The 23,131-nt window shown below is 37.0% G+C and overlaps 1 protein-coding gene across 1 annotated transcript in view; it reads left to right on the top strand.

Moving 5' to 3' along the window:
• The window catches only part of LOC104274074 (afadin), a gene marked incomplete at both ends in the record, with an annotated part of 35,989 nt that overhangs the window by 5,737 nt on the left and 7,121 nt on the right, over window positions 1-23,131 (top strand). Inside the window, 10 exons of the mRNA XM_009869599.1 lie at window positions 2,479-2,573; window positions 3,257-3,519; window positions 5,043-5,112; window positions 7,220-7,338; window positions 12,091-12,152; window positions 13,033-13,238; window positions 16,323-16,343; window positions 17,088-17,233; window positions 19,558-19,652; window positions 22,272-22,537. Coding sequence (XP_009867901.1) covers window positions 2,479-2,573; window positions 3,257-3,519; window positions 5,043-5,112; window positions 7,220-7,338; window positions 12,091-12,152; window positions 13,033-13,238; window positions 16,323-16,343; window positions 17,088-17,233; window positions 19,558-19,652; window positions 22,272-22,537 — 1,343 coding nt within the window. The remainder of the gene's footprint in view (window positions 1-2,478; window positions 2,574-3,256; window positions 3,520-5,042; window positions 5,113-7,219; window positions 7,339-12,090; window positions 12,153-13,032; window positions 13,239-16,322; window positions 16,344-17,087; window positions 17,234-19,557; window positions 19,653-22,271; window positions 22,538-23,131) is intronic.

The following is a 23,131-nucleotide window of genomic DNA, read 5'->3' as shown; positions in this document are numbered from 1 at the left end:
TTTTTCTGTTTTGTTTCATTGATACTCTCCAGAGAAACAAAATGGTCTTAATTTGCCTTAGTAGAAACATTGTGATTCTAAAATATATTTCTAACCTGAAAGCACATTTTACATGACCTGCATCTATATTTGGGTATATAGTGGTGTGAAGTAAACATTTATTAGCAGGAACTTGATATTGATTGATTATACACAAATGCTTAAATAAACATCTGAAAACCATAATATTTTATCATGCATTTTACAAAATATTTCAGAAAGTGTGGGAGGGTTTTAAAGCATGTGTTTTTTGTTGTTTTTAAGATGTCAAAAATGAAAAGTATGGGGCAGGAGGCAGGCAAGTATATTTGGTATAGGGGTGAAATCACTAGACTGTAGACTGTATTTTCTAATCTGGGCTTAGGAGAAAGTGTCATAAAAAATTAAGAACTAAAGACTTAAATAACTAGCCCTTACATTTATGCCATTGACTTTTGAAATTCCAGTATTTTTACATATGGAATAAGGGTCCTTGGCTCCAAACTGAATCTTGTATCTTTTGAGTGCCAGTTTTACCAAACTAGGATGTGGGTGGGAAGAGATGTTTGACTTATTTGGTTCAGAAATAATGAATGAAGGAGCTACTCTAGGTTTTCTTGTGTAAGTTGTGGGGAGATGTAAAAACAATTCAGAGACTTGGGAGTAAGGAGCCAAATGTATTCAGTAGTGTATTACCTGTCTGCATTTGGTGACACTGGAGATGCAGCCATATAATTTCTCATTAGCATTGATAGATACTAACAAATGCACACAATTTAGATTGCTGAAGATACTTTATTAGCATTACCTTTTTTTAGTATACAGTAATACTAGGTGCATGTCTACAGACTCAAATGTTGGGATTTCATAAAAGGCTTATCCCTGTGCCTGAAGAATGTTTAGAGGACTGAGTGCTCTCACGTTTAATACTACTTTTGTGATAGTTTAATACTTCTTTATGATAGTGATTCTAAATATGTTTGGTGACTGGATGTTACTATAGCATCAGCACTTTGGTATTTATAGTGCTAGTCTGTGGACTGTCTCTATCTGATGTCTTTACATCACCCCCTGGAGAAGCGTACTACTAGGAGCGCCCATTATACTTTTCCCAATGTCAAACTCTGTTGGTACAATTTTTCACTGATACCCACAGTCTTCCCTGCTCAATTCACTTTGTGTCTTCTGTTCTGTTGTGCAGGTGCCTTCCTTTCTTTCTGTCTTCAGGTTTTAGTCAGTGCATAGTTCCTAACTGTTAACTTTGCTCTGTGCTGTTGACTTTTAATTCCTTTAAATCTTGTTCATTGAAGGATTGGTAGAGGACTTCATAGACTAAGTGAAATTTTGTGGTTAAGTGGCTTGCATTCTGATTTGAATAAATAGGTCCTGGTAGTAATTCAGGGAGTTTGCAGTTAGAGTTATGGAAGTTTTGTTTATATATTGCCTTCCATTTAAAATTTGAAGATGACTAGTATTCTATTGAAGACAGTATCACTGATTGTGCTATGGCTTTAATAATGTTATCTAATGCTTTTTGGGGATGACTTGAAATCATTGTTCGTGTCGGCAGGTAAGACATTCGTTGTCTTGTTGCATCCTGTTTTTGTATCTTCCTTTTGGAGGAAAAATTGGAAGTCAGAAGTGACAGTATTAGTTTCGTATCTTACAGTCTTCAAAGTTGTAGTATTTTCTGGAAAGTGGGGAGGATTTATCTGTATGCCAAAACACATGTATGTTAGCCTGTGAAGGTAGCAGCTAAATCCTGTGCTGCATCCGGTGTATCTTGCAAAATTTTATTCTATTTGGACAGTATATTTTTCTGGGAGGAGGAGGAAGACAAACTTTTATCTTTGACCTCATTTTCTGTGAGATAAAAATATAGGTCACTGGGACTATAAAGATAAGGCCAGAAGTGCCACAGTAAACATTTTATAAGATCCTTTTTTAATATCACCCTATTTCAGTACCTGATGAATATGAAAAAGTTTGTCATGCTGACCACCTGACAGTAGATATTGCTGATAATCTGTATTTAGTAAGATCAATAAATACTATTATTATAGACATCTGCAGATACTTCATTTTCTAAATCTTTTAAACCCATATTGGTATAAATATATATAAAATCTTGGAGATTAACAGAAGTTGTGTTGTTTAAACTACTGAGGAAAGTTTAAACTACTAAGGGAGTAGATAAAGTTTTTAAAAGTATATTTAAAATAGTAATTCTGTATTATTTTGTTCTTTGCACTTGTAGAAGACAGCCACTCTGTTTAGTGAGCTCTTGTCTGCTTTGTTTTTACACTGTGATGAGCAATGAAGTTCCCAACTGAACAAATGTCACTCACTAATTTATTGGGTTTTTTGGTGAACCTTGCCACACTGAACTAAATTACAGTTTAGAAATACTATATATTTGATCTTTAACTTGTAAATTACTATTTGTCACTTGCTGTACAGATGGTTCTGACTCCAGAGATAAGCCAAAGCTCTATCGTCTACAGTTAAGTGTCACTGAAGTTGGAACTGAAAAATTTGATGACAATTCCATTCAGGTATGGGAAAACAGCAATCTTGGATAATGGAACTGATCTGATCTCTGGCTGGTTATGTGTAGTTGTGGAAATTAGTAAAATATTCTGTGAATACTCTTCAAAGCTAGAAGAGTAAAATATTGCTGCAATTTCATGTTAATAGTCATAACTCTGATTTATTTCCTTGGAAGTAAGGGTTTCATTATTGAAAACAGGGTACTTTTTTTTTATCACTGGATGAAATGGTACGTATCAGTGTTACAGTAACTGCTTAATGGTTTTCAAGTCCTAGTCTCAAGCTCTTGGAGCGAGGTAGGGTTTCTTAAACGTGGAAAGCGTCATTGTATGAGGTTTATGCTAGGGAATCTCTTACATTACCCTGAGTCCACATCAGTGCAGTTAGTTAACTTGTAAATTCTTGCATTTTGAGAGGTTTCATCAAAACAGCCAGTGGAAGAAAACAGTTGTGAACAGTGTATGTGAAAACTTTCTATTAAGTGATTTCTGCTGCACATTTTAGTTTAACGTGTGTTTTGTTATCTCTGTTGCAAGGAAAATTGAAGTGATTTTAGTCCTCTGCATTAAATTGATAGCAAGCAAAGTTACTGCTTTGTAAATAAGGTAAACAGCAGCTCAGGTTTTTTTGTGTAGTTTCTGCTGCTGCATAATTTAATTCCTACCATGTTGATTAATTCGATTGCCAGTTATTTGGTCCAGGAATTCAGCCGCATCATTGTGACCTCACTAATATGGATGGAGTTGTTACTGTAACCCCGAGAAGCATTGATGCCGAAACCTATGTGGAAGGTCAGCGTATTTCAGAAACCACTATGCTGCAAAGTGGAATGAAGGTTCAGTTTGGGTCATCTCACGTATTTAAGTTTGTGGATCCCACTCAGGACCATATTATTCCTAAAAGACCTATTGATGCAAGTCTTATGGTCAAAGGTCCAAGACAGAAAACTGGGTGAGTAAAATTTACTTTCTTCCCCCAAGGTGAAGGGGGGCCTTGCGAAAAATAGAGAATGAGAGCACTATAAACATCTCGTGACGAGAGTATGACTTCAAAATTTTATTAAATATGTAAAAACTATTTTAATCCTTGAGCTCCACCTTGTGATTTTTTTTAGGATTAGCAAGTGTCTTTTTCAATATGAAATATTCAGACAAGTTTACCTGATACTCACTTCTGTGTTAAAAACAACAGAATACCTTATTTTAATGTATTTCAAAGTTCATCCAGCCTCCAGGGGAAGTAAAGAATTTGCTGAATGTATTCAGAGAGGCCCCATATTTTGTTTTTTCTCCGACAATAACTCTTAAAATTCCACTGGAAAGATTTGGAAATTCGGTGGGATATTCACAAAGTGGAACTGTGAAGACAAAGAAGTAAATATTTCAGTATAGCAACCACTTTTTACAGTGTGATTACAGATATATTTTAGTTTCTGTGTTGCAAGGACTAACAGTCCAGAAGTTCAACCAGTTGTTTTTCTGTATAGTCGTACTTTTGATAGGTGCATAATAAAAATACTAGTTGTAGATATAGTGACTTGCAGGGGCTCCGGTATTCTGTTCAATGACTTTAGAAACAATCTTAAAATCAGATGGTATAGCATGGAAAAAATAGAGCATCATCTCTACCATCCTCTCTGTGTCCAAATGCAGCCACTATTGTAGTATACTGTGATTTAGAAAAGAAACAAATAGACCTGGGGATGAATGATAGATTCCCAAGAAAAGAGATTCTTGTGGATAATCTGTTGAGTTAATATAGATGTATACTTTAAGCATTATTATTTTTTCTCTTTATTTTAATATGGAAGTACACAGTGTGCTGCTTGTAGGACCTGTCTGCAGGAAGATTTCCAGCTGTCATGTAGTATTTCTGCCTAAATGTGGAGTACTTGATACCTCTAGCCTGCAGATCAATAAACAGCAGCTCTCACGGGTTTACACAGTGAACTGTGAAGGCGCTGTGCTACTGCAGAGCTTTACCTGGTCAGCAGAGTCTCTGGCCAAGGGCTATTGCAGCTTGAACAATCGAACCTTAAAACCCTTAGAATAATCAGATAATAAAATGCATTACTATGATTTATGAGATACTTCATTATCAAGATTGTTGTAGATCTAGTACTGAAGAGCTGAGCAAAAAATTGTATCCAGTCTACTGCAGTGAATACAATACCTTGAACATATTTTTATGTTGTTTTATATTTGTTATTTATGCTTATGTATATTTATATTTTCTCACTTGACTGGGAAAAAATGTAACTATTTCTGTGTTTCTAAAGGAAGCAATCTTTATAAGTATTTGTAGTGATTTTACATAAAGAATTGATACAATGTTTTTAAAAAGTGAATATTAACTGGACTCATAGTATACCTCTTGAAATTTAATGTACTAGTTTTTGATACTCTATTGTTTGTTTGTTAAGTGCTTAACAATATAATGTCTAAAATGTACTTGAAATATTATCTTACTTTTAGAGCTGTTCAGGAAACCACTTTTGATCTGGAGGGAGATGTTCACAGTGGAACAGCGTTACCAGCAAGCAAGGTGATTATGATTAAATTAGCAATAAATAATAAAAGCCCATGTGCAAGTTAGTTCAAAATTCTGACATGAGTGTTATTTTCCCTATCCATTTACTCTTGTGGGGGGACTTGGGTATTATGTGCTTTAGTTTTATTTTTCCACAAAACTGTTCTGTTTTAGTTTGTTACTAGCATTTGACACGCTTTCTGTACCAAGAGTAGTAATATTTTTAGAAAGGTGAATTTCCTCAAACCTCGAGTTATTTCTTTCCAAGCTGATCTGTTGAAGGCAGGTAGAGATTCTTGTTAGAAGTGCTATGTCATCGTCTCATGTATGTAGCAGATGACTGTCATCATCTGCAATAGAGTAAATAAATGTTTTACACACATTGTGAAAAGGATGTGCAATTTTAGTTTAACTAGGCTTTTAAAATTTAATGAATGTGACTTTTGACTTCAGTAGAGCTCCTGTACACACATTGACTAAGCAAACTGTCTCTCCAGTCATAAGCATTTCATGAGGTGATAATCTTCCCTTGCTTTCTTTCTGCACTGTCTTTCTATGAGTAAATTCTGGGCCAGAATTGCATTTTCCAAGAGCAAACAAATAGAGTAAAATGACAGAGTGGTTAATGCCTTGGTGCTATGATCACATGCCTCAGACTAAACAAGATAATAAATTATTTCAGCAGTATGAAATGTAGTAGTCCTCCCAAGGATGCATTTCCTTTTATGTTTAATACTACTGTTATAGAATTAAAACACCTGTAACGAAATGTAGTGGTATTGGTTTGGCAGCGTGTAGCTATTAATAATAATCTGTTGGCTTTTGAATGTGTTTGTTAGACTTTTTTTTTTTTTGCCACAGATTGCCAATTCAATTTTTCTTCTTTCCTCATAGCTTTGTTTGTGACAATGCTTCTTATGTCACTTACACCTCTGATAGGAATTTATTTAGTAATATTTTGGAAGGAGAGAAAATCTCGCCAACTTTGTAAACTGTTCAAATGCCTCCAAATTGCTCAGAATTGGAGTTTCTGACATTATTATACAGTATACCTCATATTCTTTTCGTACTCATTAGAAAGATACTATTAGTGAAGCTTGGGAAAACTTGTTGGGTTTTTTTGAGTTGCATTGTTTGATACTGTGCATGACATCTTGCTAAGTCACTGATGACTCACTTGTTTTATGGCAGTTGCTCTTCTGAGTTTGCTTTTCTATTTGGAAAAAGGGTAACAATAACTTCCATTAAAGTACTCTGAGATCTGGTGAGGAAAAGTGATTCATGGATTGGCATGGCAGTACTGAAAAAACTATTTTGTTCAAACTCTTGTTTTGAGATGCGCTTTTTGGATCTTCTCTGGTGTCAAAGCAAATTATTTAGTCCTTGAAATTTTGTAGGAAATGTGGAAACACTTCACGTTTTACTCATGTTTTGTTTCCGACTATTTATACTGCAAAATAATTGCTACATATTTTGCTGCTTAAAGCAGCGTGGTTTTCCCCTTTCTGGTACAGTTTGCTATAACTGGAAATTAAAAACTTCCTATTAAGGAGCTTGTGATGCTGAAAGAAAACAATTGAAATTATACATAAAAAGTTGCGTAGTTGGAATTGTGACTTCTTGTCCTGGAAAGTTATGCACTAACAGAGCAGAGTTACCATAACAGAATAAATTACGATGAGGATCAATAAAGTAGAGACTGGGAGCTATTGCAGAAGCAGAGTAGGGGAGTGTAGCCAGTTTTAAATCTGTTAATATGTCTAACTTTCTCTCTTAGCTAAATTTTTTATTAACCGTTCATTCTTTGAATTGATAACTATGTGACTTCTAATGAAAATTTCAGATGTCTGTCTTTATGTGTTCTTGCAATGTGTTAACAAATAGCTGCTCCCAGCTGGCCCTTGTCTCCTGAATTGCAAGTGTGATCTTCTCTGCTTTGTTGTGGTTAAAACACCTGCTGAGCTGCTGGATTCTGAGCTGTGCTCTTCTGTTTTCCCATCTCTTTTCAAGCCTCAGATTGACACTTCTGATAGTGCCAAGCACAATTTTAATAGTGCCAAGCACAAATACTGTCTAATCCAAGGCTTGCATGCTAAGCACCTGTCCTGCTGTTTTGGTTTAGAGCACCAGCAGGCTAGATGGTGACAGGACATCAACGGCGTCCAGCACAGCTGAACGAGGGATGGTGAAGCCGATGATTAGGATAGAACAGCAGCAAGATTACCGCAGACAAGAAAGCAGGTAAGAAATTGTGTAATCCTTACTCCTCATAGTGGAAAAAAATGGATGTGTTTTTCTGATAAGATCTGCTCTGAGCTTTCTCTTTACTGTAGAAACCCAGGTGTTGGTTTCATAAATACATTCTGACAAACTGACCAAGACATTGGACTCTAGAGAGAAAATAAAATAATTACACAGAAGCCTAAGTTGAAAGGCACCACTAGATATTGTGTGCTCCAACTTCCTGTTGAAAGCAGGGCTTTATCCAGGGTTGTCTGGAGCCTCGTCAAATGGAACCTTGAAAATTTCCAGCAAGGCAGATTCTGCCAGCTCTCTGGGCAGCATATCCCAATGTTCAATTAAGTGTCGCAGTGAAGGCTGTGCCCTCATGCTCCCTACAGCCAGACAATCTTCCACATCCTAATGGGAGGAACTTCTTTACTGTGAGAGTAATTGGACACTGCAACAGATTGCCCAGAGAGGGTGTGGAGTTTCTATCGATGATACTCAAAACCTGACTGGACAAGTCCTGAACAACATGGTCTAGTTGACTCTGTTTTGATCAGGGAAGTTGGACCAGATGATCTCCAGAGGTCCCTTCCCACTTCAGCGATTCTTTCAAAAGAACTTCTTTTAAATGTTAAGAAAAATAAGAGATTGTGCTGCTGTCTCATTACATCAGCTTTTAAATTTAGATGAACTGCTCTGATAAATGGATGAAAAATATGGTAAACGTGCTGCAGTGTAAAAAGTGCAGTGATGCAAGTTACATAGTTTCTAGCACGAAGCTTCTAGTACATTTATAGTACATAGGTGCATTTACTATTCAGTAAACAGAAAACAGTTCAGAGATGTGTGGTAGAAAAAATGAAAAAAAAAAAAAAGGCAGAAAATTCTGCTTCCATCTGGACTGAATTCCTGATGTTCTCCTGTTTTGTAGCAGGGACATCTTTTAATGGCTTTCAGTGATGCTACAGTAGAATACAGCTTTACTTCTCTGTGCTCTCTTGTTACAGTGCCTGGACATCACAAGTGTCTTTTTCAGAATTGTTTTTATTAAAGTTGCTGAAGTTTTTTAATTCCATATTGAATTCATAGTGTTTTATCTCTAATTTTCTTCTCTTGTAAAAGTTAAAGAACTTCTTTGTGAGCTTTGTATAGCCTGTCAGAAGTTCTTGAGACTTCTGCTGTTAATATTACTTGAGTTCTATCTGTGCATTTGTATGTCTATGAAGATTATTAAATTTCTGTATTTGTACCTTTCTGCAAGAGCACATGTTAAGAGTGTTATCTTATGCTATAGACACAGCCATTTGTGAGCTGCATCTTGTCTTTATTATGTTTTTTATAGCCATTTATGAGCTGGATCTTGTCTTTATTTTGTTTTTTAAAAACTTTTTCAGTTCGTTCTGAAGAGAATATGCATGCTAGTCTTACTGTTGCTGTACAGCAGATTTTTTTCACCTTGGTACCTGTGTGCATAAGATATTTCTAGAGGAGCATCCAAATTACACTTAGATTTGTGATAGCTGCAACTGGAGACATATTTTTTTATCGCCAGCATTGGCATTGTTATTTTATTTCTGTATCTCTTGTGTATGTGTTTTGTAGTTACACTGAGAGTGTAACAGCATTTCTATCATGTGCTCTTTCTCAGCTATATTCACTGTGTCAGGATTAACAAATTGGCAAAATCAGGCTGTTAGATGAGGAAATGCCAGACAAGGAGCTGCTCAAGTAAACTATATTTGTCCCCTTTGTGGATGTGTTTTGTGAATTTTTAGTTAGGCTTCCTCTGGGATACTCTGGTCTCATTTTGTGAACTTTAAGTACAGTAATCATGAACTAACTGCTAGGTTAGTTTGAAAAACTGAAAAATCTTCACTGAGCAGTTCTAGATTCTTGTTGCTGTGCAACTAATCCACCTCTGTACTAAGTATCCTTGCCTATTCTTTTTTTTGGGTGCTCGTCACTGCTGTTCAGAGGTGAATAATAAAACAAATAAGATGTTCTTCTAGTAACTCACTGCATGAGTCAAAGACCAAAGATTAGACCTTGGCTACCTTATTTTGTTCATCCCTGGTCTCTATAAAAAAGATAATTGAAAGTTAAGAGCTTAACTCCAGTTTACTTATTTGGTATGGTTGTTTTGACTGAGAAGTCTTTCTGTGAAATAGAAAATGAAGACTATTTAGTTAAGGATTGTGGTATACATCCTTGTTAAATAGCCAACTTCAATTAGTATAAGCAAGCACAAAATAAAAAAGAAAGATAATTTTTTTTTTTACTTGGATATGCTTCAGGAGTTCTTAAAAATGCATTTGGTTGGAAGTTAGAATAGCGATATAGAAGAGATGTTAATGGAGTAAAAACATTTACCTGGTTCCTAATTTTAACATGTCTTACAAAATTTATATGTGGATGGTATGCTGGCTAAAACAACCTCGCAGGAACAGAGGGTATTTTGGGGCTTTTGCTAATGCAGTTTATCCTAGACAGTTAATCTAGGAAAACACGGAAGTATCTAGAGAATGTATTACTCTTTTTAATGCAATTTTCAAGTGTAATATTACCTGACACCTGTATTTAGAGAGGAAGCAACCTCTAATCAATATTTAATGGCCTTGCTAGGCTTACTGCGAGTAGACTTACAAACTGGTTTAGCTCAGACAATTTCATCACCACAGGGAGGATTCTTCTATAAAAGCAATAGCACAGAGTTACTGGATACATTTGAAGTATATGTTAACAAAGCATGAGGACTACCTGCTATCGTATCAGAAGCACAGAGTTATTTTAACTTAAATTTCCGATTTGCAAAGCTTAGTTACAAGAATGTTTCTTTTATGTTTGATTAAGGAAGGCAGAAGAAGGTACATTAGCTGAGGGAAACTAATATTAAAGTAGCTAAAACTTGACTACATCTGTAGATAGCTAAAACTTATTGGATCTGTTGCTACAGAACTGATTTACAGGTAAAACTAAATGAACATTTTAAAAAGAAATCTTTCCTCTTTCTACTTCACATTCATATCTCTGTTAAAGCCAGCTTCCAAAATTCTATAAGCCGTCTTTTAATAAAATTTAGTCATTTAACAAATTTAATTAAAAACAATACTAATCCATATCTGTTGTCATCTCATGCCACTTTCTCTCCCATTGGAGAGAAGACTGAGAATGCTGTTCCTTTGTGCTGCAAGGGATTGTCATCTCTTCGTTCTAAAGAGGAGGAAATAAATAATCAGCTGCAATCTGTCACGAGTTTACCAGGCGCTTTGTTGAAATGTTTCTTTTTCTTATTACCATTCCTGTGATGACCGACTAAAAATTCCACTGGAGTTGTGACTAATTCTATTCTGATAATGCTGTGTGAGTACCAGTTATTCTCATATGGAAGTAATTAAGTTCTCAATGAAGACTATGCACTTCTGACAGTGAGGAGGTAGTGAGAAATTAGTACAACTTAAATTTATAGCAATAAACCCAGAGTAAATGCTATAATTTATACACCAAGTACTATTTGTAAAGAGAGTATGCTGCTATGTTTGAAAGGTACAAAAATTTCTGTCAGTTATATAATGCCCTGTTCTACCTGCTGCTTTTTGACTTTTGGCTCCCCAGAAGTTTGTTCTGCTGAATTCTTTTACAGTGAAGCATTACCTAGATGGCATAACTGAGTTCTCTGTTGGTTTAGATTTTGCAAGTTACATAAAAAAACCCAAACCCACCAAAAAAACCCCAGACCAAAGGTACCCTTATTTTTTTGATTGAATATGCTAAAATTTAGTTTTAGATCTTCTGATATCACCTTTCAAAGTTACCTTGTTCTTACTGCAGGTTCTTACTGCAAGAGATAGCTGAATAAAAGCCTTCAGTGTACTATCTCTTTTTTGTGGCATAACTAAAATTTTTCATGAAAATGAGGCTTATATAACCCTGTTACTTTCCTTTCTCTATCAAAGTTGCTGGGGAAAGCAGAAAGCTACCTATTGTGTTACATGTGGTTAAAAATGACTATTGCACGCAGAAGTTGTTAAGCTTCTACGTATTTCCTAAAAATAGGTGCCTAACTAGAGAAGAGCTCATTTAATGCTTTTGCTTAAGGGAGGAATGAAATACGTGCTTAACTTTTTTTGTAGACGCCAGAAAAGTCAATTTTCTGTTCATTTTTCTCCTGTGTAAATTCTCTAAGTACCGATACAAAAGAGTGCTGCAGTCAGTTTAAGTGAGGACGTAGTTGTGGGGCTTATGGAATAAGCATCTGGCATAAAAACAGCCAGATGAGGGTAAAGGTAAGGTGGCGGCAAGATTTTACCTCCTTTTCCTCCTTACCAGAAGAAAGGACAAATAAGTTGACCAAGTTCTTGTTGGTTTTGAGAGCACTAAAGACAGCAGAAATATGTTTGTTGTAACCAAGCTGATGCTTCAGGTGAGGCCTCATTCACTTTCTTTCCTGTGACCACGAATAATTTGTTATTTGAACCCTGTCAATGGCAGATGGCAAACTGATCCCAGCAGTCTGCCCCACGGCGCAGAAGACGATGTTCATTAATATCACAGACTCCACAGTTCAAGCCTGTATTTTGATCTTCTGTGTTGCAGGCAAATACAGCTTGAATGATTCTAGAGGAAAGGTAAAAAAAAGGAAAATTTTAGGGAAGGGCATTGTGTCAGCATTTGGAACCAGTGTTTCTGGAGGAATTGGTCATTTTACACTGGAATTAGTATCACCTGTGTGGATTGTTTGTTTCAGTTTTTGTCTTCTTTCTTTAGATCTCAGGATACCCATGGACCGGAACTGATACTACCTGCTAGTATTGAATTCAGGGAAAGCTGTGAGTAAATTGTGAAGTTATGATGCTAGCCTGTTGGCATTTTGTTCTATAGTGTTGAGTTTTCAAACTGACTGAAATATTAGGGATAACTTAAGTAAACATTGAAAAGAATAGTGGCTAAACAGGCGGTCACTAATCCAACAATATGATTTGTTTTGTTGGGAACGGTGAATAGACACTTTGGGTATTGAGACAGGTTTGTGCATACCTAATTCTGTTTGCATTTTAACTTTTTATCTTCAGATATTCAAATTTAGCTGTGAAATTATTGTTAAACCCATCTTTTCAGCAGTACATTAAATTCATTCTCCTCTATGTAGTTCTCCATGTCCCGGATAATTCATTTCATCTTGGTCAAAACCCATTTTATATAAAAACTGATTAAGTTTAAATTTAGACTTGGTTGCTAGGTTTTTAAGGTTTCAGATCTAGTTGAAAGCTATCATACCAGAGATTGTCCAGAGTTCGAATATTTGAAACTAATTATATTTCTGAGTAGGCAAAGACAGTTTTTTATTAATACAAAATTCCCTACAATAAGGGAGCTTTGTAAGAATAAGATAGACAAGAGAAAACTTGCATTTTTCTGTTCCCTTGAAGGTGCAAATTTTCAGCAAATAGATAGAAAATAGTCTAGAAATGTTTCCTGGTAAGATTTTCTAGCTTTATATAAAAATATGTTGTTACTGTGCCTAAGTAACTGTAGTAGATAATAAACAATTTGGAATTCAAATTCCTCCAAGTTGCTCCCCTCTCCCTCCCTCCCTCCCTCCTCCTCCAGAAAGAAATCCTCTGTGCCCCAAGTTATTGAATTGTTTTATTTCAGGTTTTTTTTGGCCATGACATGTTTGTTGTTTTTTTTTTTCCTCTTTCTCTACAGCTGAAGATGCCTTCTTATCTGCCATTATAAATTACACAAATAGCTCAACAGTTCATTTTAAGCTGTCACCTACATATGTTTTGTATATGACATGTCGGTATGTATTGTCAAGCCAGTACAGACCTGACATCACTCCTACTGAGCGCACTCACAAAGTCATTGCAATAGTCAACAAGATGGTGAACATGATGGAAGGAGTTATACAGGTGAGTTTCTCTGCAAAAACATGTCGGGGGAATTAAATACACTTTATAGATCATCTAGTAACCCTTCTTAGTCTTTTTCTTAGTGTTTGACCAACTGTTGTTAAGGGTCAGACTAACACCAGCACTGATTTTGCTTTTGTGTCAATGAGTAATGTGAATGGTGAGAAACTCTCTCCTGAGCAATGCAGGAGGAGGTTAGGGAGGGGCTGTTGCTCTGAAGATCTCTTCTCTGACAAGAAGTTGCTCTTCTGTTCCCTAGAAGGTAAGATCTTTGCAAGTGTTTCTGGCTGTGAGTTCTTGTAAAACAAGTTGGATGTGCTTATTAAAGAATATCTTGTAGATAGCAGTTGTTCGCACTAATTGGTGCTTGAAACACACAAGTTTGTTCACAAAGTACTGCCATAGTAGCCTGGATAGAGCAAGGACCCTGCTATGCCAGTCACTGTACGAGCATAACAAATGCATCAGTCCTGCTTTGGAGAAGTTATGATGCAGGTGTTACACAACAGGTTGATTAAGGGAGAAGAGGAAAGTAAACAGCAAGAGTGCTGTTAAAAAGTCACAGCATATCAAAGCTGTTCAGCTTTTGTTCAGGTTTTGGAAAGATTTGATGGAGTTTTCAGCCAGGAGATTGTTATAATTAGACAGTTCTGTAAGCAGTTACAGCAGGCTTCCACCTGGCTTTACAGTAAGAAAACAAAAACTAGCCTTTCGTGTACATTCCGAAGCTGATGAGAGAGGTTAGAAGGTGATTTGAATCTGAAGTCATGAACTAGTGCATTGGTTTGAGTCTTAATGCCTTGGTAAATGAGTATTTGATAGCATTGAAATGATATCAAAATAAATACAATATCATGATATCAAATATTCAGGTGCTGCTATAAAAAAACCCCACAAAACCAAATCTGGCAGTGGAAGAATGACTTTATTAAAGTCTGAGGGGTGATTGTGGCAGTAGTGAGAACATGAAATGCGAAGAGCCTGAACATAGGAAGTTTAGTTGGGAGAATGAACAGTAAACAATGAAAGGGTAGGCTCCAGATGCAGCCTGCAAGTTACGGGGCTGATTCAAATAAAGGAACTCAGTGTCTATAACTAATGTGAAGTAGTAACAGTGGCCCCAAAAAGACTTGGGGTGACAAGGATGAGTACAGTGGGAAAGCAGGGATAAAGTTCTGCATTCTTTTGTGTTGAACTAGTATGTATAACCGCGCAGTTGCTAGAAGATGCCATAGAGGTAGATTGAAACACAAGTTTGAAAAATAAACCAACTAAAAAAAAACACCCTAAAATTTAAGGAAGACATCAACAAGGAAATGGTCACTCCATTTGTGGTTTGTGAAAGATGTTATCTAGTTGCAAGAAAGTAACTGAAAAAAGAGGGAGATTGAAGAAAATTGGGAGGAGATTCTTTCAAATGTTACACTGCTGGAGCAAAGGGGGAACATTACAGCTGATGAAAGAGTAGAATTTCAATGAATTTGAAGGTTAGTGGCCTGGAGACAAAGAAATGCACTAATTCTAAAGCATGGCCAGGAAAATGTCGTGAGCCTGCGCCTGTCTTTGTGAAGTATAAACAGTACTAGGTAAGCGAAGTCTAAATACTTCTTCTAAGCAGGTTCTGTTGATGACTGCCACAGTTAAATTACCCTGTAATAAGTTGCTGTATCACAATAGCTTTTTAGTATGTCTCCACTGTAGAGCTTGCCTGCACTGAAAGGGATCTGAGGATGCAAAAGACAGAGAAGACAGGTGGAATGCAAGGGGAGAAAGGCACCCAAAGCAGAAGTAGAGGGAGGGAAGGTGCTTAGCTCCTGTGCTGTACTGTGGGAGTAAAAGAAATTGTTTAGATTCTAATTTTGCCTGCCTAGTTTGTAAGGAGACTTGATGGCTTTCTTAAGTTTAAGAAGTACTTTAAGAAGTACTTGCTAAGAAATTAAGGCTGTGACTTTCTGTAGTCTTTGCAAATATTAAGAAGAATTCATATGAGATAGGGGTAAAATTGGAGACACCTATGAACAGGATCAGTGTTTTCAATAATTAAAATCTAGGATTAGAGACTTAATTCATATAAGAATTGTTTGTGTCTTGACTTTTTTTTTTTTTTTTTTTTCCAAATCATTCTGTGGCATTTCAGATCCTCTGCAAATTTTAACATTTTTTTGTAGAAGATATGTCTTCTTTTTGGTCTGTGCCAGCACATCTTCAGTCAGTTCATAGTGCTTTGGTTCGAAAGGGGAAGAAACAAAGAAGCAGCCGCAATTTGAGTTTTTTCGAGGTCTAATAAAATGACCATAATAACAGTAAATGACACCTCAGATTTTTGCATCTAAGCTCACTGTGATGCAGGTTTGGGAGAGCAGTCTGCATAGACAGCCAAAAAGAATTAAAAGCTCAGTTTTAGATAATCAGACAAGCATACCTGGTGGGTTTTGTTGGTTTTCAGTTCTGTTTTGCTAAACTCAGAGTAGCTTATATGTACCAGCATTTAAGAAGCTTAGTGTGGTATTTCATTTGATTCTCTTTTGTTAAAACAACCTTTTTTGTTCTTTAATTGAAAAGTCATGTATTAAATCTGTTGTAGGTGTTTTATGGTTTTTGTTTGGTTTTGTTCCTGTGTTTTGTTGTTTGTTTTATTTTTTTCCTGGTGGGGATTTTCTGTCCCCCTTTGTGTTTGTTTGTACATTGTCTTCATTGCAGCAGTGTGGGCAAATAGCTCCCTGGATCTGTTACTTGGATGGCTAGTTACCCCATTGCCCACGAAAAATTCTGCGGGGTTTCTTTGGTGCACTGAGCGTGGAATAACCAACTAGCCTGGGATGTCAACTGGTACAGGGCATTCCTTGAATTAATTGTGACATGTGGGCGCTTCAGTTCTTAGCTGTTGTGCTACTAGTCCGATTAAAATAATCCATTTTTAAAAAGGGGCTCAGTTGCATCGTAGCTACTGATTAATGCATCTGTGTATACCTGTGAACATGTGTTGTACCTTCATATTTAGTGTTTGATTTCTAAAGCTATCATGATTGTTCACAAGTTTCTTTCTTCTATTCTGTTTGATTTCCTTCGTCCGTTTTTCTCCAGGAGGTAGACCAGGTTGATCAGGTAGGATATATTGCTGGGAACTGATCCTAGCTATGTTGGCTTAGCTCAGTTTCTCATGCTGCTTCCATATCAAAATACAATACTCAAACAGCTGGACTTGAACAGTTCATAACACTCATTCAGCAACTGGAACATGCAGTACTAAAATCCTTTTTTGACTTTGCAACTTTTATGGCATTCCATAATTTCTGCTTAACGCACTTCAACGTGGATATGAAATGACCAAAGTTCTTTTTCTTCCCTTTGTTTTCTTTTTTTTTGTTGTTTGTGGTTCCTATTCTTTGGATTTCATCTGAGGTTGCCTGGCCTGGCATTTGTGGTCGGGAGATGGTGAGATAGATCAGTACTTGATACTGAATCACCTGGTGTCACAGCCAGTGAGCGCAGTATCAGAGTGGCAGTGGGCAGTAGTGAATACGCGCTTACAAGTGCACAGATTACCAGATACTGCATTCTGCTAAGCTCCTAGTCCCGTGTAACTAGATGCTCATGTCATGGCTTTATTGATACGGCTATTGGCGATTTACGAGAACCTTGTATGTTCAGTGAACGTGTTCAAATTTGAACTTGCCAGTTACAGCAATTGCAATATTCTACGTAAACGTTTTGCGAATATCTGGTATCTGAGATATGTTTGGTGAAATGGGAAAAGGTACTGGTCTATCTTTTGGAGCCTTTTTAAGCTGCTGTGCTTTATCAGAAGACTGTTTCCCTGTATTATTTCTTGTTTCTTTCTGCTTACAGAAACAGAAGAATATTGCTGGGGCACTTGCCTTTTGGATGGCAAATGCATCTGAGTTACTGAATTTCATAAAGCAAGACAGAGATCTTAGCCGAATTACTGTGGATGCACAAGATGTTTTGGCACACTTGGTTCAAATGGCATTCAAGTAAGGCTATCAAACTTCTGTTTCACATGTTATATGTTTCTGTGGCTTTTAGAATATCTTTACATTTTTGCCAAACTTTAGTATAGCAGTAATGTCTTCTGCATGTTGTTAAATATCTGAGAGAAAGATCTGTAGGAGAGACTAGACTTACTTCTTTAGATAGATTGTTTTATAATATGGATCACTGGCCTATGCAAGAACTTTCATCTGCTAGCTGTTCTTCTGATAGTTGAGGCTGCCAATAAAGAATTTAGAAAAATGTTGTTTAAATTTAGTTTGTATTGATTGTTTTCTCTTAAGATGGAGATGTGAGGAAAGTTTATTTTTGCTGTTAATATAAATACATAGGCTTAAATAATTTATGGGTCTCTGAAGTAACGAACCTTGCACTCTTTAAGAGCTTCTAATTATAATTTACTTTGATAATTTGCATAAATTACAATTTGCACAGTGATTTGGTTTTCTTTGCACAGTTTTTTTCTTAAAAACATAGACAGGTTTTGGCTTGGTGTAAAATCAACCTATGCTCAGCAGCTCAGGCAGTTACAGTTCCGATTAAAAGAAAACTGAACAAAGTATCCAATGGGAAGGGAAGTCCCCTGAGGAAAGGGTTCTCAAACAAAGATAATAACCTTGAGGGAGCACAGTGCTAATCCACAAGAAAGGCTTAATTTTTGTTCATATTTATCTGCCTCCTGCCACCCCAGCCACTATTACATAAGTATTTCTCAGCAAATCTGTGCCTCGGAAACTAGCATTTGGAGGAGTCCCGCTGTACCTTGGATGACTTTATACCCAGCGTTCCCCCATGTGCAGGTTGTCTGTTTTAAATAGTCTTTTCATACTTCTGCAATAGCACAGAATGTAACCTTTTCCTGTGTGTCCTGCTCTGGCGGGGGGCTTGGACTAGGTGATCTTCTGAGGTCCCTTCCAACCCCTGATGTTCTGTGATTCTGTGATTCCGTGATTCCTTTCTTCTTGTTGTAGCATGGCAGCCTTGGAAGACCTAACCATGGTTTACCTCTTTAGCTTCAAGGGGGCCTGTACTGCTCGAGAGAGCAGTGCGTAGTGTGTGAATGTAGCGTGTGAAACCTTGTCATTGCTTTCTGAACTTTTGAATGGCATTCCACCAAACCATTTTGTTTGTACTCCCACAGATTATTATTTCTGTTGCTGAACTGTGGGCAAACAGGGTATAGCAAGTAGCTATTTTGACAAAATCTCAATTTTTATAGCACTTCTAAATTACTATAACTGCAAAGGAAGCTCTGCCTTTTTGCCACGGGTCAGTGATTGGGACTGGTGTCTTGAAACAGCTCCTTGCTAGTTCAGTTTGGTAGAGAGTCACTGAAGAGAGACTGTTGCTGTGGCTGGGAAGGAATGGCTTTTTGTACATGATGAGCAGGCTGGGTGTGAAAGGGTGTGGCTTGTCTGTGAATTCTCCCCTAAGTACACTGGCTGATTCAAAATGGCTCCTGGAGAGCTGTAGGATATATATGTAGAAGGCAAATAAAAAAGCACAACAGAAGCGTGGAAAGAAAGAAATCTGCTCTGAAAATGTTATTTGATGGTGCCAACTGGCATACACCAGAACTGACTGAAATTGCCGTGGCTGTGGTTTTCTAGCAATTCAGAGTATTTAATTAAAAATGGTACCAGTGAAATAGAAAGGGAAGTTGTAGAAAGCCGTGAAATATTTTATATACATGTTTACAATTTGATTCCCTCTTAGTTTCAGTTCTTAATGTAAACTGTACAAATGAATTATCAAAACCAATGTTAAAGAGTGTTTAATTATTAGAAGAGAAAGAATACTAAGACAGGCTTTTCATTTCACTGTAGTTAAAAGAAATACAAGAATAAAAAAAATGTTTACACAAAAGTCTAAGACCATTTCAAGATCTTGCTCCTAGTAGGATTTTTTTGTTTTGGAAAAACACTACTCTTGGCAGATTTTTAAACCAGAGAAAAGTGTACTTCTGTTTGGAAAAAATAGTTTTTGCAATCTTACAGAACCAAAACTTGGCTTGACAGCATCTCTTTATGTAGCATATGACCTTTACTTAAAAGTGTGGTAGCGATATTGCCTTTTAAGTGGTTGTGTTTGTTCCCTAATAATTCTTTTTCCGACATATTTAGGAAAGCTATGGGAGAACTGGTCTCTGTGGTTTTTTAAAAAGTATTGCTTGGGTCTTTATAGTCATATACATAACACTGCTGTTTCAGGCACCTTGTAACTTGATAGTTATCTTTTTTCTTTAGAAGCATTCATAAGGAACACGTACAGAATTTTTAATATTTTTTTTTTTGCCCCTGCATTCCAGGTACCTGGTTCATTGTCTGCAGTCGGAGCTTAATAACTACATGCCAGCCTTCCTTGATGATCCAGAGGAAAATAATCCTCAGAGGCCTAAAATAGGTTGGAGTACTTGGTCTTTTCTTGTGTCTTCTAAACCGTACAATTAATTAGTAATAAATAGAATTTTTCTTAACAGTATACGACATTAAGTTGCCATGACCCCTGAGGATTGTTTGGATCAATTTTGTATGGATAAGAAAGGACAGCAGTGACATTCTAGTGACATATGTTGAGTTTAAAAATCATGGAATGATTTAGTTTGGATGAAACTTCTGGATATCGTCTAATCTGGTGCCTTGCTCAAGACAGGTGCAACTGGATCGGGTTGTTCAGAGTATTGCCTAGTTGAGTTTTGAATCTCCTCTGAGGGATAGAGTTGCCACGACACCTGAGTAACCATTCCAATGTTTGACTACCCTCGTGTTGAAAATACTTCTCTTTCTTCTAATTGGAATTTCCCATGTTGCAATTTTTTTGTGTTAGCTTGTTGTTGCAGGCTATCATTGTGCACCTTTGAGAGGGATTTTCTTCTGAACCCTCACGTTAGGTAGCTGAGGACAGCAATAAGCTGTGTACTTAGCCTTCTCTTTTCCCAGGGTGAACCAAATCTGCTTGTCTGTCCTTTTTTAATGTCCTTTTCTCCAGCCTTATCACCATGGTGCTGGCTCCCTGCTGAATTTGCTCCATTAAATTGGTGTCCTCCTTGTGCCGGGGAGTCTAAAACTGGATGCTGTGCTCCAGATGCAGTATCACAAGAGCTGAATGCAGCGGAAGGATTGCTTCCTTCCTTCCTGCTAGCTGCACTGCTGCTAACTTAACAGCTTAGTATGCAACTGGCTACCTTTCAAGCAAGGACAAGCTGCTTAATCACATTCAGCTCGATGCTTACCAGGATCTCTACATCATTTTTGGCAGGGCTCCTTTCTGTCCAGATGGCAGCTATACTGTTGCGTAGACTTAGTCCTTCCCAGATGCCAGACTTGGCACTTGCCTTTGAACTTCATGAAGTCCCTGTGCGTCTGTTCTTCCAACCCAGTTTTCAGCCCTGCTGAAAGATTCTGCCGTACTTCAGTGCATCGATATTTCCCCTCAGTTTGATATCATCTGTGAATTAGCTGAAAATGCGCTCCCTCCAGTTGCTTAGGTTATTAATAAAGTCATTAAATGGTATCAATCCCAGCTTCAATCCATGAGGGAAGCCACTAATAGGTGACTGCCAGCCTAACTTCATACCTGCAAATCCACCAACTGCAGTGGTCCTGCCAGTTCTCTGCCTTACATTTTTACCTGCTTGTCCAGCCCTTACCTCAGCAATTTCACTGTAAGGGCACTATGGGAGAATCTGACAAAGTACCTCCCAGATATTGAGGTTAAGCTGACTGACCTTGTAGATTCCTGCCAAAGATCCCTGCCACAACACATGAAATACGCTTTACAGCAATGTCGGCTTCCAGAGGTGGTTCTGTATTACGCGAGGGCATTCTGGTCACGTATGCTGTCCTGCCAGTAATCTGATGACTGAAGAAAATGGAAAGCATAAACAATATTGAAGTTTGAAGGGATTAACTAGGGATAAAAAGTTAGGAAGAGTTAAGAAAATAGTGACATTCTGAATAATTAAAATAAAGGTGATCTGAAGAGCTTTAAGTACAGTAATTCTGTTCACCTACAGAGAATATTTATACAAAACTCATATATGCTTCTTGGTCTTTTGGATATGAATCTTTTTTTGATTGCTTTTTTTTTTTTCCTGTGTTGAACATTGAAGGGAGAATATAAAGATGTATGGATATTTTGTTAGTGACCTGTACTGTAAGAGAGAGTACTTGCTAGGACATAAGCACTGAAAAAGTAGCAAACTGATATTGGAATAAAGACAGATGATATTCATTATTTCATTTGGGTTTTTTATGCTGCTTTATAGATTTCTGTCTTACACAGATAATTTTTTCAGACAGAATCCGGTGTTTCAATTCTGAAGAAATTAATTTGGTGGTCTCTTCAATAGAGATTACAGATAAAAGTATTGCCTGAAAAGACTGGGAGATAAATCTTTAAGTTGGATCAATGTATTCCACCAGGAGGCATATAAGGGCGTTTGCTTATTTTGAAGCTAACAGGAAGTCCATTATGCTTCTTGCATAATATTGCAGTGAATTGATGGGCAAAATGAAATTTGAATGTTTTATAAAGCTAATGTGTAAACAGGACGTGTGTTCCGCACTTCTTTGCGTGCGTCGTGGAATGCAAATAATTTCTGCTAAAATTTTTGAGTACAGTTTGATATTTAACTGCAAAGAGCTATGGAATATTCACAGTATGCATTTGAGGCAGTAGCATGTAAAGTCTTTAATTTGTTCTTAAAAATGATTGAAAAATGAGATTGCTCATGTGAGGACATGATTCAAGTGTCATATATAACCAATTATGTATTTGCATACTAAATATTTCCCCCATAAAATTTATTTTCCTTTCAGGATTTAAAAAGCGTATTTCAGCTATCAGCTTAATGTTGCTCAATCTTAGAAACCATGGAGCAGTGAAATTAATTCTGAAAGTCTGTATAATTTAAATGTGTGTAGGTTCCACCAAGCATTCACCAGCCTGACTTGGGTGTCTCTTAATTTTTTCTATGTTGCAGTATGTGATGGTGATTTACTTTTTGTTTTATCTGTGCAGATGACGTGCTGCATACACTAACTGGAGCTATGTCCCTGCTGCGAAGATGTAGAGTGAATGCTGCTCTGACTATACAGCTCTTCTCCCAGCTGTTTCATTTTATCAACATGTGGCTTTTTAACAGATTAGTTACGGCCCCAGATTCAGGGTTATGTTCACATTATTGGGGAGCTATCGTTCGGCAGCAGTTGGGCCACATTGAAGCCTGGGCAGAAAAACAGGGTTTAGAATTGGCTGCTGATTGTCACCTGAGCAGAATAGTGCAGGTGAGTGTGTGTATTTCTGATAAACAATTACATCATAACTGCATATTCAAAGAGATTATTGATATATTCTGTGTTCTCTGGAGGCATTAAAAGCCCGCCTGGACGCGTTCCTGTGTGACCTACTCCAGATGATCCTGCTCCAGCAGAGGGGTTGGACTAGATAATCTTTCGAGTCCCTTCCAACTCCTAGCATTCTGCAATTCTGTGAATAGCGTGCGGACAGGTGTAGTTTGTGTGAGTCTGTCCTGGAATATTGAGGTAGCATGCAAAACCAAAATGTTTTCACCATCATTGATATTTAAGTTAAAAATGATAGTAATAACTAGAGATTTTAGCCAATGTGCTGTTTAATTTCTAAGACTGAACTATAACTATGCTCAACAGACACAAGAAGACTAGCTGAAAAATTGATATGCCTCATTTATGATAGGTTTAGTATTGATTCATCTTGTAAGTACAGGAGATAGATTTAGTGGTTGTTTGGGGGATATTTATGTTGCTTCTGTTACAAATCTGGCTTCTTGCTTTGTCTTTTCCAATCTCTTATCTAAAGAACATGCAGAAACAAGACTTAAGATTTCATTCTGGTTTGGA

The sequence above is a fragment of the Apaloderma vittatum genome, unplaced genomic scaffold, assembly GCF_000703405.1.
Source record: "Apaloderma vittatum isolate BGI_N311 unplaced genomic scaffold, ASM70340v1 scaffold14115, whole genome shotgun sequence".
Lineage (NCBI taxonomy): Eukaryota > Metazoa > Chordata > Aves > Trogoniformes > Trogonidae > Apaloderma > Apaloderma vittatum.
The sequence above is the reverse complement of the archived record's forward strand: the minus strand, read 5'-3'. Positions and strand labels throughout refer to the sequence as shown.